The sequence below is a fragment of the Dromaius novaehollandiae genome, chromosome 2, assembly GCF_036370855.1.
Source record: "Dromaius novaehollandiae isolate bDroNov1 chromosome 2, bDroNov1.hap1, whole genome shotgun sequence".
Classification (NCBI taxonomy): domain Eukaryota; kingdom Metazoa; phylum Chordata; class Aves; order Casuariiformes; family Dromaiidae; genus Dromaius; species Dromaius novaehollandiae.
Genome location: NC_088099.1, coordinates 4,620,049 through 4,636,458, shown reverse-complemented (window position 1 = coordinate 4,636,458; position 16,410 = coordinate 4,620,049). Strand labels below are relative to the sequence as shown.

The following is a 16,410-nucleotide window of genomic DNA, read 5'->3' as shown; positions in this document are numbered from 1 at the left end:
CCAAGGTGGAAATATCTGCATCCATAATCACTCTCCTGAGTGAATTAACATGATTTTTCAGCAGCATTGCTGCTAATTTTAATTAACAAAGTATATTTGCTTCAATGAGGGCTTAATGAAAAAAGTCACATTTTATGAAGGTTCCTTAAATAAAGGCTTATTAGATAACTAAATGTTTCTAAGACATGGCTAATCACATATTTTAGATTGCTACAGTATTCTCTTGCTGCTGCTATATTTCCAGAATATGCAAATAGGCTAGCCATTGACACTAATATCTATTAATAGCATATTCACTCTTACTAAAACAAAATTGTCATATGACCCAAAATCATTTTTACAAACAGCTGCAATAACTTTAATTTATATTTTAAAATAGTTCATCTCATGCAATACAGAACAACCTGTAGGTATAGCTGTTTGGATAGCAACAGACAAATCATATGGGGATGGGTTTATCTTAAAGAGGGGGTGGAATTTACCTCACTTGGCTTTAGATATCTAAAAGGTATATGTTTCAGTTTGAACTGATCACATAATCATGTTGTCCCACAAATGGAAAGAAATAGGTACTTGCAGAGGATATTTCATCTAACTGATCTCTAAACTAGGGTGAAGTACGACAAACTGTGATGTTGCAGTGCAGTATGACGTAGCTAGACCTACAGATGGCCCCAACACAGTGAGCTGCGGTCCCAGATGGAAAATTTAATTTGTTTTGTTATTTTTCCCTTTTTTTCAGGCAGTGGTGATACTGCCTGGGAGAGGAAATCTGCAGATGCCAAAACTGTGCTCTTCCTTCTTTGTCCTGCACAGCTGAGATATTCTGGAGTGATAAAACCTATAAAGCCAGATTACTGGAATGGGCCATTGAAGGAAATGCAATAGCCAGATCAGAAATGAGCATATTCTTTGGCCTTCGATTTGCAGTAAAAACTAATACAGATGATAATAGGCAGTTTCTGAGCATTGCCATATGCTCCACATTGAGAAACTGCCTTTATTCACAAATCCAAATAATAAATATGATTAGCTCTCACTGAATCTTCCAGCTATTCAGCATGTTTATCCAGTGCTCAGTCTAGGACACTACCTCCTATATTCAAAAGAGCGTAAGTACAGAGAACGGTTTACGCTGTAAAGCAGAGAAAGCTTATACAGTTTCTACTGAACACATAAAGCACCTCCTGTGTTGATACCAAGACTGAGGTGCTTAGTTAAAATTCAGTAGAATAAAGAATACATCCAGGTTTTATAAAATTTAAGAGGGATTGATATCCCATCGTCACATTTTTTGAACCCAAATGTTTGAGGGTTTGCCTTGCTGCTGCTCTGGCAGTCTGTGTATGACTTCTGTGCTTATCCACCAAGCTTTGTTGTACTGGAGAACAAGACACTGGAAATACTCTATTACTGATCCCATTAAAAGCACTAGGAAACACTCAAGCACTTTGCTGCAAGAACACCAAGCCTCACATACTCTGCATTAGAGAGATCACTGTTGGATGATGGGATTCATGAATTCAGGGTTAATTGGATTTGAGAAGCCATCCATGGCTTTTCTCTCCCTTCTGAGTTTGGATGTTATTCCTGATCAAACTAAATAGAATGACAAGAGAGGGGTTAATGAGAGGGTAAGCTGTATTATATGTATGCATGTGGAATGCCCTTCTGTGTCACTTATGGGGAAATAGTCCTGGGAAAGTCTTCAGATGCTGACTACATACCACTGTGAAAATGGTACATAAGTCTCAGATTCAATGAAAAGACATTAAGATCCTTTGTTTTCCCAAGGCAAAAGCTTTTCAGAATATCTCCAAGTTAGAGTTTCTCTTAGTTTGGCTAATTTATTGATACTTTTTGATATAGAGAAAAAGAAAAGATGACTGTTAAAGATCAGGGGCTCTCTAAGCAATAAAATGCATCTGGGAGATTGTGCACTTATTTTCTACTGAAGTAGAAGATGCAGGCTTTCTTTGCTACTAGCTAAAATTAAGGTCAGCATTGCAGCAGCCTGAAATTGGAAATTGTGTTTGCCTGTCAAATAGGCAAGGCAAAAGATCAATGCAAAGGTCTAGATTTTCTGTTCAAATATATCTCACCCCTGGTGGGTTTTTCAGCTTCCTGCAAGAAAAACTGAGAAGGAAGAAAAACACTGGAAGCAAGAAGCATTCCCTGAAAAACAGGTGTGGTCCATCCCATGGAGTTCCCACCATGGGAATAATAATGAATCATCAAAGCTTAATTATGTTTTGGAGCATCCCGGACTGTGCATACTGTAGTTTCATCCTTTGCTTCATATAGCATCCTACACAGCATTCAGAAGCCAAGTCCACTGCAACGGTAGCTGCTTTGGACAGCTTTCAAAGCCATTAGCAGATTGAATACGTTATCACTGATAGTTTTCAGCAAGTCTCAGAAAGGATCCCAACACGAGAGAGTTACAAGGGACCTACCAAGCTGAGAGGTTGCAAACATCAAGTCTTGGCAATCACCTAGGACTTGAGATTCAATAACTGTGCTTACCAGATACCAAGTTCCTTCCTGCTGGTTTTAATCTCTAGCCTTTCCACAGGCAGTAAACTGACGGAATTGCCTCAGCTCTTCCAAAGCAAGCAGGACAAGTTTAAATTCAGCGTGCCTCCCCTGCCACAGCATCACAAACTCTATCTGCATTGCAGAGGAAAATTGAAGGAAAATATTGCCATCAAAGACTAGTAATCCTATCTACATTTCCAATTAGCTGTTTTGAGACTTTATAGATACTTATTAGAGGAAAAGGACATTTTTGGCCTTTCTCACCATTCTATGGGAATATAAGAGATCTGTGCTTTGTTCGATATCAAACATGCAGCCTGACAAAAAGCAGCGGTGATGCTCTGGTGTGAGAGGACATCCTGCAGTGGCCAGGGAAAAGCTGTAACAAAGCTCAAGGCCCTTGGGAATGTGTTTTAAAAAATAATTTGGCCTTGAAGAATTTAAAAATTGTGCTCCTCTGGGAAGTTTCCAAGGGCTTCAACCTTTCCTAGCTGCCTTTATTCTCATTTCTCCTCTTACTCTAGTGACTGAAAAAGCTGATTGCAGGCTTTAAGGTGTGGTGAGCACACACTCACACTTACCTTTAGGTAAGTGTGCTAATATGCTACTGTCTGTGGGACTTCACAATAATAATAATTAATAAGCTAATAAGCTAGTTTGGACAGGATTTCTTTTTTCTTTTTCTTTTTTTTTCTTTTTCTTTTTGCTTTTGCTTTTATCTGAAGTATAATCCCTACCTCCCTTCTCTGAGCTAGGAGCCTCTCGGACTGTACTGGCATTTATCCTGCACTTTGATGGATGCTCCTGTGACAGCCAGCTTCATAGGAAGGATACAAATAATGTTTAAATGATGCCTCGCAGTTGCTATGGTGACCTTAGTCCACTGATAGTTTCATAGCCTTTGATAAGCAAGAGGAAAAAAGAAGAAAGGCATAAGCTCTCTTACATGTTATTGATCATATCATTACAACAGTCCTGCCTCCCCTAGCCCTATGTACTACAGCCTTTATGTTCTCCCTGTGGGACCTCACTGGTGTTCTCTCATGATCTCCAGGAATTTTTCACTGGGTCTTCCTGCCACCTTGTCATGCAGCCACGTGCTCTGAATTACTTACAGGGCATAGGAAATACAGGTTTATACATCAGCTCCATCACTCTCTCTACTGCAATGTTTTGCACAAGCCGCTGGGTAGCAAAGCACTTGCAGAAGGCCGTTCATCTCATCCCACGGTAGATGTCTAAAACAGATTACCCCCTGGAAGTGCTCATCTCTTTGCTCTTTACAGAAGGAGGCTAAAGACCAGATTAACTTGATACTTATCTGCTGGCAGCTAAGTTAGATGGGATGAATCTGTCCCACTGGATCAGATCTACAAATATGCTTAGGCACCAGCTCTTATCCAAACATCTAAATATGAGTCATGCTTCCTAATCTGATGCTTGTTTCCTCTGCCTCAGTTTCCCTGTTTATAAAGTACAGTGAAGAATAACACTTTATTTTGCACGATCACAGTGTGAGCACTTACAAACCCCTTTAACCACATAAATGGTAATATAGAGTAAACACCAAGTGTGCTCATGACTTAATATGCAGTTTAAAGTATTGTCTAACGGATGTGAGGCCAGGGAGACCAACAACCCTGGACATACTTGAGGGAAGTTCTTAGCACAGGGAAAGCTGTGGGATACTTTAAGTCCACACACACTGTAACCTCGTCTGGGTGACACTTTCTACAGATGTGTTAATGAGGTTGTAAAGATCTAGCAGCTGAATATGGATCACTTTTCCATGAAAAATGAAAGTGGTAAAGCGAAGGAACAGGGATGGTTAGCTTGTGTGTGTGTGAGAGATGGCGTACCTCCATATACATGAGTGGGCAGAGGGCGTTAGACGCAGCAGGCAGAGTGCATGAGCTTTAGCAGTGCGAGGAGCTCGGGAAGCCCCAGCAAAGCTGCTGTCGAAGTAGACTGCTGTTGCCGACTGCAGCTCTGCCAGCCGGCTGAACAGATTGCCTGGTGCTTAAGAGCAGCACGCAGCAACGGGAATGGGAGTGAAACGGCGCTGTGGGGTGCTTGCTGCAGTCAGGCAGGAGAACTAGCTGGGTTATTTAATAGATATTTATCGGTTAAATGTTAATCTCCTAACCAGTGCTATAGAAAACAGGGAAAGGTTGGATTCCTGCATAACCGCCTCACCATCCACATCTCTGGACAGCACAGTAGTAGGTCATTGTAGGAAATGTTTTCCATATTCTCTCTCTACTCCAGTCTCTACCCTTCCGGAGGGACTGGATCTACATGCAGTGAAACCAGGCAGAGCTTTGCACATTGACCTCAATGCTGTCAAAATCCAGCCTTTCGAAGGATTACCTGTGTGGACCTCCAACCAAAAATACCAAGAAGGGAACAACAGCAAAAAGGCAGAAGCATGAGCAAGTCATTTTAGGTCGGAGTAGTTTGTGAAGCCTTTCATTCCCCCGGCCACTAATAAGGCACAAATTTTGGAACCAAAGGGTTAAATGCAAGTCGTGCTCAAATAAACAAATCTATGGGAGATAAATCAGTTGCCATGCCAGCTGACACCGAAAGCAGCCAGCACCGAGCTGGCACGTAGGAGATGATCTAAAAGGCTGCACCGAGCTCCGAGGCTCAGCGTACACAGACTGTTTCCTGGCTCTTGCTTTGCCAGTCCTGCTCACTTTAAAGCAGAAGCAACAATTGCTTGCATTAAATTTCCCATCCAGTGATGGATAATGAGAAGGTAGTTGTGTTTTCTAGGGCTCAGCAATTAAAAAAACAGGGAAGGAAGTGTAATAAATGGGCAAGGAAAGGGCATAAATGATCTCAGTCTCTGCCACTAACTCTATATATCTCCCTTGACAAGTCCTTTAATTTTTGTCTTGTTTTCTTGCACCTCTTCATCTAGAATAGAAATAAGCCATATTAGTTACATGTGATTTTTCCATTCGATCGTTCTAACCGGCAGTTCAGCATTCTGGCAGATCTTATTTAGGGCCTTTAAGTAGTACTGCAGATAACACCTAATTAATAATGACAGTTATAGCTCTAATGGAAGATTTGCTTTAGTTCTGAAAGAGTGATGCTTACCTATTCAAGCTGGTCAGATAGTGGATAACACTATCTGTCAATATACTGGACAAACCATCTTGTGTCAAGGGTACCATTAGCTCCTCCAAAGCTTATTGACTATTGCAGGCAATTATTGATTTAAGAAATGGTGACATTGTTTAATAGCTGCTATTGGCTCCACCTTTCTATAGTTTGGGCTGTGTTGTTATTGCTGTTAAAACAGCACGTTTGTTATGTATTGCTATATATGTGAGGAGTCCAGATGTTGGTGTAAGTCATGAGTGCAACACGAATTAAAATCCTACTCTTCTTTAAAAAAGTGCTTTTCGGGAGGGTACTGAGAGTTTGACTCCTGTTTCAGGGTGTGCTGTTGAATTGGTATGGGGGAACTCATATCAATAACTACTTCTTGTTCTACAATACAATTTGCGATATTGGGCGATATGCTGAAAAATGAGATATCCAGACTCCCTACAACCTCAAACTTCCTAGCTCAAATGCAAATTAAGGCCTTGTCCCTATATAGGTCAACATATTAAATGTTAAGCACAGAAATAACCCAACTAACTTTATCACACTCTCAGACATGAGTAAACATACTCACTGGCATAGTTTCTGTCATATTAGCATCCTTAAAACCATATTCTGGTTTAGGATACATAAACATATGGCATCAGAGAGTGGGGCAGCTGCAGCACTCAGGAATTTAAAGCCAGATGGTGGCTGTACATTCCCTCACACTATATATATATGTGTATATATATGTGTGTGTGTGTATGTATATATGTATAAAAATAAATTAATAAATAAATAAATATATTTATCCTCACACTCATTAGATGGGCTTTGACTTTTAGCTGCAATTCAGAGCGTAATGTTCAGCATAAATCTAATTGACTTTCCAGTGGCTGAACTTATTAGTGAAAATTAGGTTGCTGGATCAAGTCTAAAAGCCTGTATAATAAAAGGTTCTGCAGGACTTTTCTTAAGTACATTAGCAAAGTCTCAGCTATAGAAAATGTATGTTAATAAAATGGAAGTTTGGTCTTACAGCGCTCAGAAAATTAGTGTTGTTGAAAATGTGAGTCATTTCATAATGTCCAAACACAGCAAAATGCAATAATTATTTAGCTACATATAAAATTGATCATATTAATATAATGAATATAAAAATGAATATAAATATTTATATAGTAAATATGAAAATCATAGAAAATGTTATTTAAATCTCTATTGCATGAAGCTACATTAATATAATGTTCTATAATGATATTATATATATTATATATAATATATCATGGAATTCAAAATCAACTAAAATTCTAACACAACTAAAACCATCTACCACCACTATTTAGACTGAAACAGTGGTATTTTTTCTTTCTTCTTTTTTAGATTATAGGCAAAAAATTAGCTAAATCTACATTTGAATCTTAAAAATAACTTCTTTTTTTCTTAGCAATCAATGTAACATGCCAGGATGCCAAGAGTACCAAAATTCAATCAAATATTTCATACTGCCCTGATCTTCTTCCAACAAGAATTGTAGACCTCAGGATTTAAGCCACACTTCAGGATTTAAGCTGCCATGCTCTGCAAATGATAAACGAAGACTGGATTTTTCACGAGTCAGATTGTTCTTCGGGGTCTGTTTTTGTAGCTTCCTCTAACTTTTCTCCTGTGGGTCACCATAAGATATAGGACACTGAATGAGGTGGGGTTATGTAAGGAACCAATTTCTTTACGAACTATTGGTTTGAAGGGCAGGAGGCTATAGACTTTATGAAGACCAGGATCGAGCAACACTGGCTTGATCTCTGATCCTGTGCCTACTAAAGCCACAGGCAAAACTTCCACAGGATGTCCTAATTTTGGTATTCTGAATTTAGATATTAGCAATATAGGCATCTACATCTGTCATCTCCCTTCCTATTCCATAGACATCTCCTCAGTGGAGCTTTAGATGATGGAAGAAAGCGCAGGGGAATGACACCATCACAAATGGACAATAATGGAGTCCACAGTGGCTAGCTCAGCTGCAGATATATACTGCTAAAGCTAGGTGAGATGAATACTACAATGTTTGGTAAACCTGCTTTTCAGTGGACTCAGGAGGCACTCATGTCTGCCCAAAGCACTCAGCAGAGCCACTCCTGTTATTCTCATGGGAACCTGGAGCAAATCTTAGCGCTTCTGCTCTCTCTGGTTCTTCAGACTGATGCAACAGGTTGAACCACCCGTCAGAAAGTGCTTGCCTGGAGCATTGCCAATGTGTCTTCGGTGTTAGCTAATCAGTCCAGGATTTGAAAACAAGAAATCTCCCATGTGAAATCTTGAAAGTGACTGGAGTCGGGCAGAGAAGCCAGGAGACCGCGGGCATTCAGACCATGGTTTTCAAGATTAGTCCTCCAAAGTAATTCATGGGTTGAATACGCAGGTCTGATGAAGACACCCATTCGAAAAACACAGTGCAGCCCACCTGAAAAGGAGGGTGCTGAAAAAGATTGAAGGGGGTTGAACAAAAGCTTCAGCTCAGTTTTCCTGGTTTTCTAGACTCCCACCATCATGTTCACACTAAATCCTTCAATTTCAAATTTAGAAGATCAGAAAGCACATCTGATTTATTTTAAGTGTGTGTGTATGGGGGGAGGACTGAATTTAAAATTATTTCATGGTGAGGGTTTTGAAAAGAGACAAAATGCATTTGATGTTGTACTGAAAAGACTCCCTCCAATATTTTGTTTTCTTAGATGCTGCCTTTCCACTTTTCTGTCATATCAAAAACAAAATTTTTGTAGAAGTTAACTTTTTAATGAATAATAAAGTCATACAAATTGATGTATAACTTTTCTAATCCCTAGTTAAGAGCTGATTGTATGATCAGGGTTAAGGAAAAGAAACCTGAAGTCCTGTGGTTATTCCAGAGGATATAGAACTAAGCTAATCTGAACATTTAATCTATTAGCTAAGACATTAGCAACACTTTTTTTTGGTTGTATTTATTCGGTGGACACTGGCAAAGCTATCACAGCCTAGTCCAGGTCCTCTGTGCTTCCCCGCCTATGATGCAGCAGCACCACTCAGTGGCTTAAGGTTTCCCCAGCTTTTTATTTTGGAAGCAGGATATTCAGCAGGACCAAAAAAAAAAAAAAAGAAAGAAAAAAAAGGAAAACAATTTTTAAAGCACATCTGAACTTTTAAGATTTCCAATTGTAATGAATGTATTTCTAAAATATGAATTGGCATGCATTTTTGGTGCTATATCTTGGAAACGGGTAGGCCTTTCTTAATCCCCCATTCCCCCCAAAAAAATCAGAAAAAAAAATCCCATTTCTATTTCTTATACTTTTCGTAGAATTTGATAACCCTCCACAATAACCAGAGACCAAATAATACAATGCAATGGACCATCTTATCATTTCCACTTTCCAGTTAGAAATGTACATTAACTATCTTGAAAAAATAATTTAAACAGAATGCTCTTACAGTTATTCTCTGGGCTTTGATACATCTGTTTCTCTTGTCGGAAGCAAACTATTATCTGGATCAAATAAAGTATTTTTATTCTCCTAATTTCAGGTTGGGAAGTAGATAACGTGGGACAAAGTCATGCAGGTAAGAACCAGTCCTGCTCATCATCTCTTTCAATATATCTCTGTTCTCAAAAATTGTCTGTAGAGCACATTATAATCTGAGATGATTTAAAAGTTAGCTTGTGTACCAACTGTTGTGATAACCAATATATGTAGTTCTCATGGTAGCACTCTGACAAAAAATAAAGGTAAAAATCTGTTATGTTTCTAGAAATCAGTTTGATCTAACACAGAAACACAAAATTAAACCATCTTACTTAAAACCAATTAGTGATTACTTGTTATGGATGGATGGAACTCCGTTTTCCTGAATTCTGTGGTAAGTGTTCATACTTAAATAGTTATGGAGTTTGTTAATCCTAAAAGTAAATTTCTAGAAACAGAATGTTTTATTTTTATATTTTTCTAATAAAATTGGTCTTCATTTGATTATATGTCCTTTTTCAGCTAAGTGCTAGCTGTTTGCAGTTGTGACTGCTGAACTTTATAGGTTCAGCCTTGATTTAAACTCACAAGTAAAACTACGTTTACTTCCCCAAAAGAGAGAATCAAGAATTTATTGATATTGGGCCTGATCCAAACATTAAATTCAGTTGAATTCTTCCCACAGAGATCCGTTCTGGTTCTAATAGCAAACACAGTCAAAACAATTTCATGCCAAATTTCTACTTTTATAGGTGATTATGACCTGCTGGAAAGCGCAGCCCAGTCTCCCATAGGTAAGAAACAGAATCTGTGATTGTTTCTCTTTTTTATTTTAACTCTTCTAAAAAGGAAGTTCCAAGCTTTATCTCCTGCCAGTTGGGTATTATTTTCTAATCAGTTCTAATTATGGTGACACATTTCCTAGTGTGTTACTTTTACCCATATTATGAAAATTTATTCATCAGCTATCAAGCACTGTGATCTAGCAAGTATATTGCTATAAATTATATCTACCTGCTTAACAATAATTACTAAATGGTGTTAAGGAAACTCAGCGCTGTGAATCACTGGTTATTTTCCATAGAAAACTAGGGATGAATGTGCAAAAGTAATTTACGAAAATTTGCCAAGTAGTGCAATGTTCTTAAATGAATGTTGTGATTAAACAGATATATTCTGTTTCATGGATGGCAAACAGATTCTCTAAAAATAAGGTCAATGCCACTGTTATGAGCTACTTGGCTAAACCGCTCTAAGAACATGAAGCGGCACAACCTTAAAAAAAAAAAAAAAGATTGAAATTTCTATCAATTCTGATCAAGGTATAGCCCAAACTCCATAAACTGTAATATTTCAATAAAAAATGGTCCATTGTGCTCTAGAGGAATAAGCTCTAGTCTTTCAGTCAGGTCACTGAGCTCTGATAAGAGTAATGCTGGTTAAGAAGACCACTGAGGGTGCCATCCCACCTCAGACAGCCTCAGTAACAAAGTTAGTCTCAACAGACACTTTCCCTCTTCTATCCCCAGCTCTTACTTCCCAATATACTTTTAAGCCCCTTGATTGTGTCAGTGAAAGGTATTTAGGAGCTATTCTTTAAATGAGATTAGCCAAATCATTCGGCTAAAAAGAGAAAAACGGAAAGAGTTTTTCTCCTCAGCTTGAAGGTTCCTCACAAACACCTGGTTTAGCACAAGGTTATAAATTGGGATTGGCACAAATAAGGGGGAGCAGAGGAATGTGAGAAGCTCTGAAGTAGGTTTGTTCTCAGGGAAATTGTAAGTGAAGCCACTCAGGACATCTGGAGATGTAAATGAACGTGTCACTGTCAGAGATTCCCACCCTTTCTTTCCTTTCCTATGGACCCTTCTCACAAGGTCACTCTCAGAGCAGAGCCTAAGCTTTGAGACATATGGGTGGCATACATTGTCCACTCACTGTAGGGGAGCAATGCAGCTGCTTCAGTATAGACCTATAATGCTACTTTAGATATCCTACAGCATCCTGCCTGGCATCCAGCTGCTGCTCCAAAAAAATCTGGCGGACCTCTGTTCAACTAGCGAACCCTATGCAGATGCCTCAGAAACAGATAGTCTGGGTCATCTCAAATGGCATGATGTACCTATATTTAGGCACTGGGCTCACCTTCTAGGCATCTGAAGTTCAGATGTCTACATCAAAGCTATATTCTCTAGAAAACTTTCAGAGACAATGGAGAGACATGGGCACATAGGGCCCCTTTTTTTTTGATATCCACCTGAGGATGAGATCTTTCATGGTCTAGAGACACTGCCTTTATTGATGAGATTCTTTTTGCTCTCTGGTAAACAGCTGTAGTAATAGACATCCATTGGCACCTACTGTAGAAATAGGTCATGAAAGATGTCATTAAAGATTAAAGATGTCATTACAGCCTTCTATGTATAGTCAGATAAGTTGTACCGACATTTGTAGTGAGGTTTTCTTTGGTCACACACCAAGGGGAAGGGAGGGTATGTCCTGTGGTTTGCTTCAATAACTGCAGTTCATCTCTACCTGACACTTGCAATAGGGGACATCAGCAGAAATTGCACTGAAGATGGCTGGTCTGAACCTTTTCCTCATTATTATGATGCCTGTGGCTTTGATGAAAATGAAACAGAGTCTGATAACCAGGTGGGATTTAATTTTATAATTAAAAACAGGTTAATGAGTGGGGCAGTAGGCTGTTTTTTGCTTTTTGCCCAGTCTGATTGTGTCCTGATTTGATGGTGATTAGAATGAAACAATCAGATATATAAAATGGTATAAATATGTAAGAAGCAAACTTTTAATCTCTTCCATCCCAATACCAAATTTTTAATTGTTTTTTTGACAATTTTTTTTGAACAATTATTTAATTGAGTTTTTAATGAAGATATAACTTGTAACTCTTCAAAGCATGGACTGGCCCCTATTTCTTCCCCTATTGACAAAGGAACTCCTTAGCCAATTACTTGTTTCTGCAGATACCTGCACAGTGGTCACAGAGATTATAGATACCCTTTGCTAGGTCACTGATAAATAAACTTTACAAAATGTGGACCCAAGGGTACGTCAAACATACAGCAACCCATGCGGATAATGTACAGTAAGATATGAGGGGAACCAAAAGGAGAAAACAACCAGGCTGTTCAAGAAACAATCCTGTTTATGGATCCCCCTGCACTTTGACGGGGTAAAAAAGATGTGACCGTAGGTGAAGCTTTTAACACTGTACTGTTTGTCTCCCAAGGATTATTACTATCTATCCGTGAAGGCTCTGTACACAGTGGGATACAGCACTTCTCTCGTTTCCCTCACCACCGCGATGGTTATCCTGTGCCGTTTCAGGTGAGTCATGATATGAGCGGTGAGCCATGATATGAGCGGTGAGCCTTTCAGTCACTGGAGAAAAGAGGGTTCATTGGCCCAAAACATTTAGTTTTTTTACCTCAACGACTTCAAAATAAGAGGGAGAAGCCCTTCACTGTGGGTGTTCCCTCAGGAGGCAGCCACTCCAGTAGTCGTGTTTCAGTAGACCGCAGTTGGGTTTGGGTCTCTTTTATGCTACCGTGCCTGCTTTCAGTTCTGCTGGAAAATCCCCCAGATTCCCTTCTGCTGGAAAATCCCCTAGACTGGATAGGTTTAGGGTCAGTATTATACATGCCTGGCTTTTAGACATTGGGATGCTTAGCACCAGGGTGCTGGGAGCTCTGGCCACGCAGTAGCTATGCCTAGTGTGTTATTTCCAAGACAGAAAAGTCTCTTTTTTTTCTCTCTTTTCCTCTCCTTTGTTCTTTCCTCTCCAGGAAGCTTCACTGCACTCGGAACTTTATCCACATGAACCTCTTTGTTTCATTTATCCTACGAGCAATATCCGTGTTCATTAAAGATGGGGTTCTTTATGCGGAACAGGATGGTAACCATTGTTTTATCTCAACTGTAAGTAAAACTAAACTCTTTTGCTTTATCTTTTCAGTATGAAATAACAAAAATAGTGAATGAGGAAGCAGTTCATAGGGTATTAGAGGCTGTGAACCTGTTGGGAGAGAAGGTACTTTATGGTAAACTTCCCTCCCAGTTCACAGTAAAACAGTGGAAGGCATAGCCTAATGATATAATTAGTGTCCAGGGGTCTACACTTTAGGACAAATCAAAGAGTTTCAGTTTCTGACTCTATTCAGGTAGTTTCTCCCTTTCACAGGTCTGCATAGCTATAGGTTGGATAAGAGCACAATTTCCTTCATCTAAGGTCTAGATTTTCTCCAGGGACTTATTTTCTCTGGATAACAGGGGGTCAGGTGTAAAAAGAGTGACCTTTCAGGCATAGAAAATATCCCTGATGGTCATACCTACCTCTGCCAGTCTCAAAAAATCATCAGCATTAGCTATGTGTTTGTCTCTGAAGTCTTTTCAGTGTGTAGTTTCATGGAAAGCAGTCTCTTTCACTGATGCACTTAACTATGTATTGAACGTAAAACCTAACTTGGTCCGCACTTAAAGGTGTATTTGATCTAATAAATCAGCTCACTTGAAGTAATTATGATGGAATTATAGTGAGTTCCCAAACTGAGATCTCCTTTGTCCATCCAGTTATGAGCTAAATGCCCTATGAGTCACTTCCATACAAAAAGTGCATTTGTCTAATTTCTTAGTCAGTCTTTTTTTTGGTCATTTAAACAAGTTTTTGCTGTTAAGCCTACTCAGTGGTTGAACTGAACTCTCATTAGATCTAAAGTTTGTTCAAACCTCTCTTCTAACAAGGGCACCTGCCTCATTGTTTTGAACGACCTGAAGCATAACACATATTAAAATCAGCAATCTAATGGCCAGATCTTCAGCTGGCATAAACTGGGAGAGCTTCTTTGAAGCAACTTGAGTTATGATGGTTTATACTGGCTGTAGACTTGTCTCAGAGGATGGAGTACAATTGGGAACTAGTCAAAACTGTCAACCTCCCACTGGCTCAGGAAGGATCTTCCAGGTTGTAGGCTGCTTCTGCTGTGACATGTTGAAAAGACAGTTTTGTAGGCCTAATGGTATCTCCCTGGGATGCAACACTGGAAAGGCAAATGTATCCTACTCTTGCAGAGTCAGGGTAGAGCGTGGTTTCCACCTGAGGCTTTTAAAGTGTTTTTTTTTCTTTCTTTCTTTGGTCTGCTGCTTTTCCCTCCAGTAAATGAATGAAAGTTTCTATCCTTCTGCACTGTAAATCACTCTTCTTTCTTTACACTTAACACTCACTTTCATTTTCTGTCCCTGAGTGACAATTCCTACAAATTGCATGGAAGTACAATTCTGAACTCCACGCAGGAGGGGGCATCCTTTATACTCCGACTCTCAGGGCTTCCCACAATCATCTTGCCATTTCAAATCCTTCCTTAGGTTTCTCGGTAAACAACCGGGTGCTTTTCTTGTCTGCACTTAATTCCTAGAAGAGGGCTTAAATTTAGCAATTAGCGTCCATTGTCGATGTGAACTTCCGCTATAGCAAGAAGTTCTCAAGCTTTCTGCAGGCACTTGTCGACCACCTCCCATGGATAAAATTGGCTAGCTGCCCTTTAAAGCTTCACCACCTAAGTGGCCCCTCACACTCTTCTCACGCTTTTAAAACTTTACTATTGAAAGTGTATAATACAAGTCTCAACTGTGCTCCTCTCCACTGATGGATTTGGAGATGTTGAAAGCATTTTCTCTCTCTGACAAAACAACATGGAAATAACTTTGTTTTTGCTTGGTTCTCTGCAGGTGGAATGTAAAGCTGTGATGGTCTTTTTTCACTACTGTGTCATGTCCAACTACTTCTGGCTTTTCATTGAAGGATTGTACCTTTTCACTTTACTGGTGGAAACCTTTTTCCCAGAGAGGAGATATTTCTACTGGTACACTATTATTGGCTGGGGTACGTGACATTCCTTATGTGTAATGTGTCTTGCTGTGCAAGAAACTTTCTTCTTTCTCTTGAAAGTTTCACTGCAGGTAGAGGAATGAGTTGCTGGATATTTCCACATACCAGCTTGAAGTATAGTTTTAGTCTTTGGGCCATACCAAGGGCCATTGCAGACCAGACAGTGTTGTGTTTCTTTGTCTAGGCAGATTTTGAGCTGAAATCCAGAGGATGCTGCATCTCTTGCTGAGATGTAGTCAACATCTGAGAATTGCATTCTATAAGAGCCCTTCCTAATGCCCAGTTTTCCTTAATCAAATCTGAAAAACTAAGTCTAGTCTGTATTCTAAGACTTCATTTGTGACTTTCTTCCAGCTAATATCTATATTGAAAGCATATCCAAAGAGTATCCATGTACCTGAGTAGAAATGGAAACTGGCTATGTTGATAGAAAACAAGATTTATTTCAGAAAGTCCAGTTCTACAGTGCTAACCAATGTAATTGCTTTTCCTGATAGACTTCTAGAGCTAAACTGATGCCTGTAACGTAATAATTCAAACCATTTTGCTGACAGTTTGTTTTGTTTTGTTTTGTTTGTGCAATAGTCAGATGGTGGATGCAGAAGAATCCATTCATTTTAAGTGCACCCTGAGACACCTAAGCTCAATATTTTTTTAATATTTTTTATATACTTTAACAAACTTACTTCTGAAATAATCTGCAAATAGAAATATCTTCTTATAATCCTATATATTCATGCATAAAACCTACAGGTAGCCCATATTCCTTAAACTATTCTCCTTTGAATACAAATCCTCATGCAACCTGAACCTTCAAGTAATCCACAGGCGGGTTTCTTGTTCAGCTCCTGGCAAAGACTCCCTACAAAGGGGGAAAGGGATAGAGAAGAATGAAGAGACTGAGGATCAGAAATAGCCTCTGGCATATCAGAGGCTGGGAAACTACTGCCCTTGTACTAACCACATGCAGATGTATAATGACAATATTGCTCAGATATAAGGCCATTTTCATAGAGAACTTGTGGGTTACATATATGATAATGTGAAAAATATAAAAGAAAGCATTACAGAAATCTTTGCAAATGAAACAGAAGTCAGAGATTGGGTTTCTTTAGCTGAGTCTGCACAAATTTCACGCCTGTAGGTGCACGTCAACGTGAGAATATTACAACAGAGAATATCAACTGACAAAAGGATTTTTCTGTTTCTGTAATGAAAGAACTTCCTGAATAGACTTATTCTGTAATGCAACCTCAAAATTTTTGGTCTTGAGTTTAATCCTGTCAATAAGATCAAGCTGTTCAGTTTATAGATTTCACCTTGTGTTCATAGCAGTATCAATAGTATCCATTAGTA

At 39.1% G+C, this 16,410-nt stretch overlaps 1 protein-coding gene across 12 annotated transcripts in view; it reads left to right on the top strand.

Moving 5' to 3' along the window:
- ADCYAP1R1 (ADCYAP receptor type I) overlaps positions 1-16,410 on the top strand; it is a 140,837-nt gene that overhangs the window by 87,034 nt on the left and 37,393 nt on the right. For all 12 annotated transcript variants that reach the window (XM_064505676.1, XM_064505682.1, XM_064505681.1 and 9 more), the window contains exons 5-10: positions 9,208-9,243; positions 9,899-9,940; positions 11,698-11,801; positions 12,400-12,497; positions 12,956-13,088; positions 14,895-15,048. In XM_064505676.1, the coding sequence (XP_064361746.1) occupies positions 9,208-9,243; positions 9,899-9,940; positions 11,698-11,801; positions 12,400-12,497; positions 12,956-13,088; positions 14,895-15,048 (567 nt within the window). The remainder of the gene's footprint in view (positions 1-9,207; positions 9,244-9,898; positions 9,941-11,697; positions 11,802-12,399; positions 12,498-12,955; positions 13,089-14,894; positions 15,049-16,410) is intronic.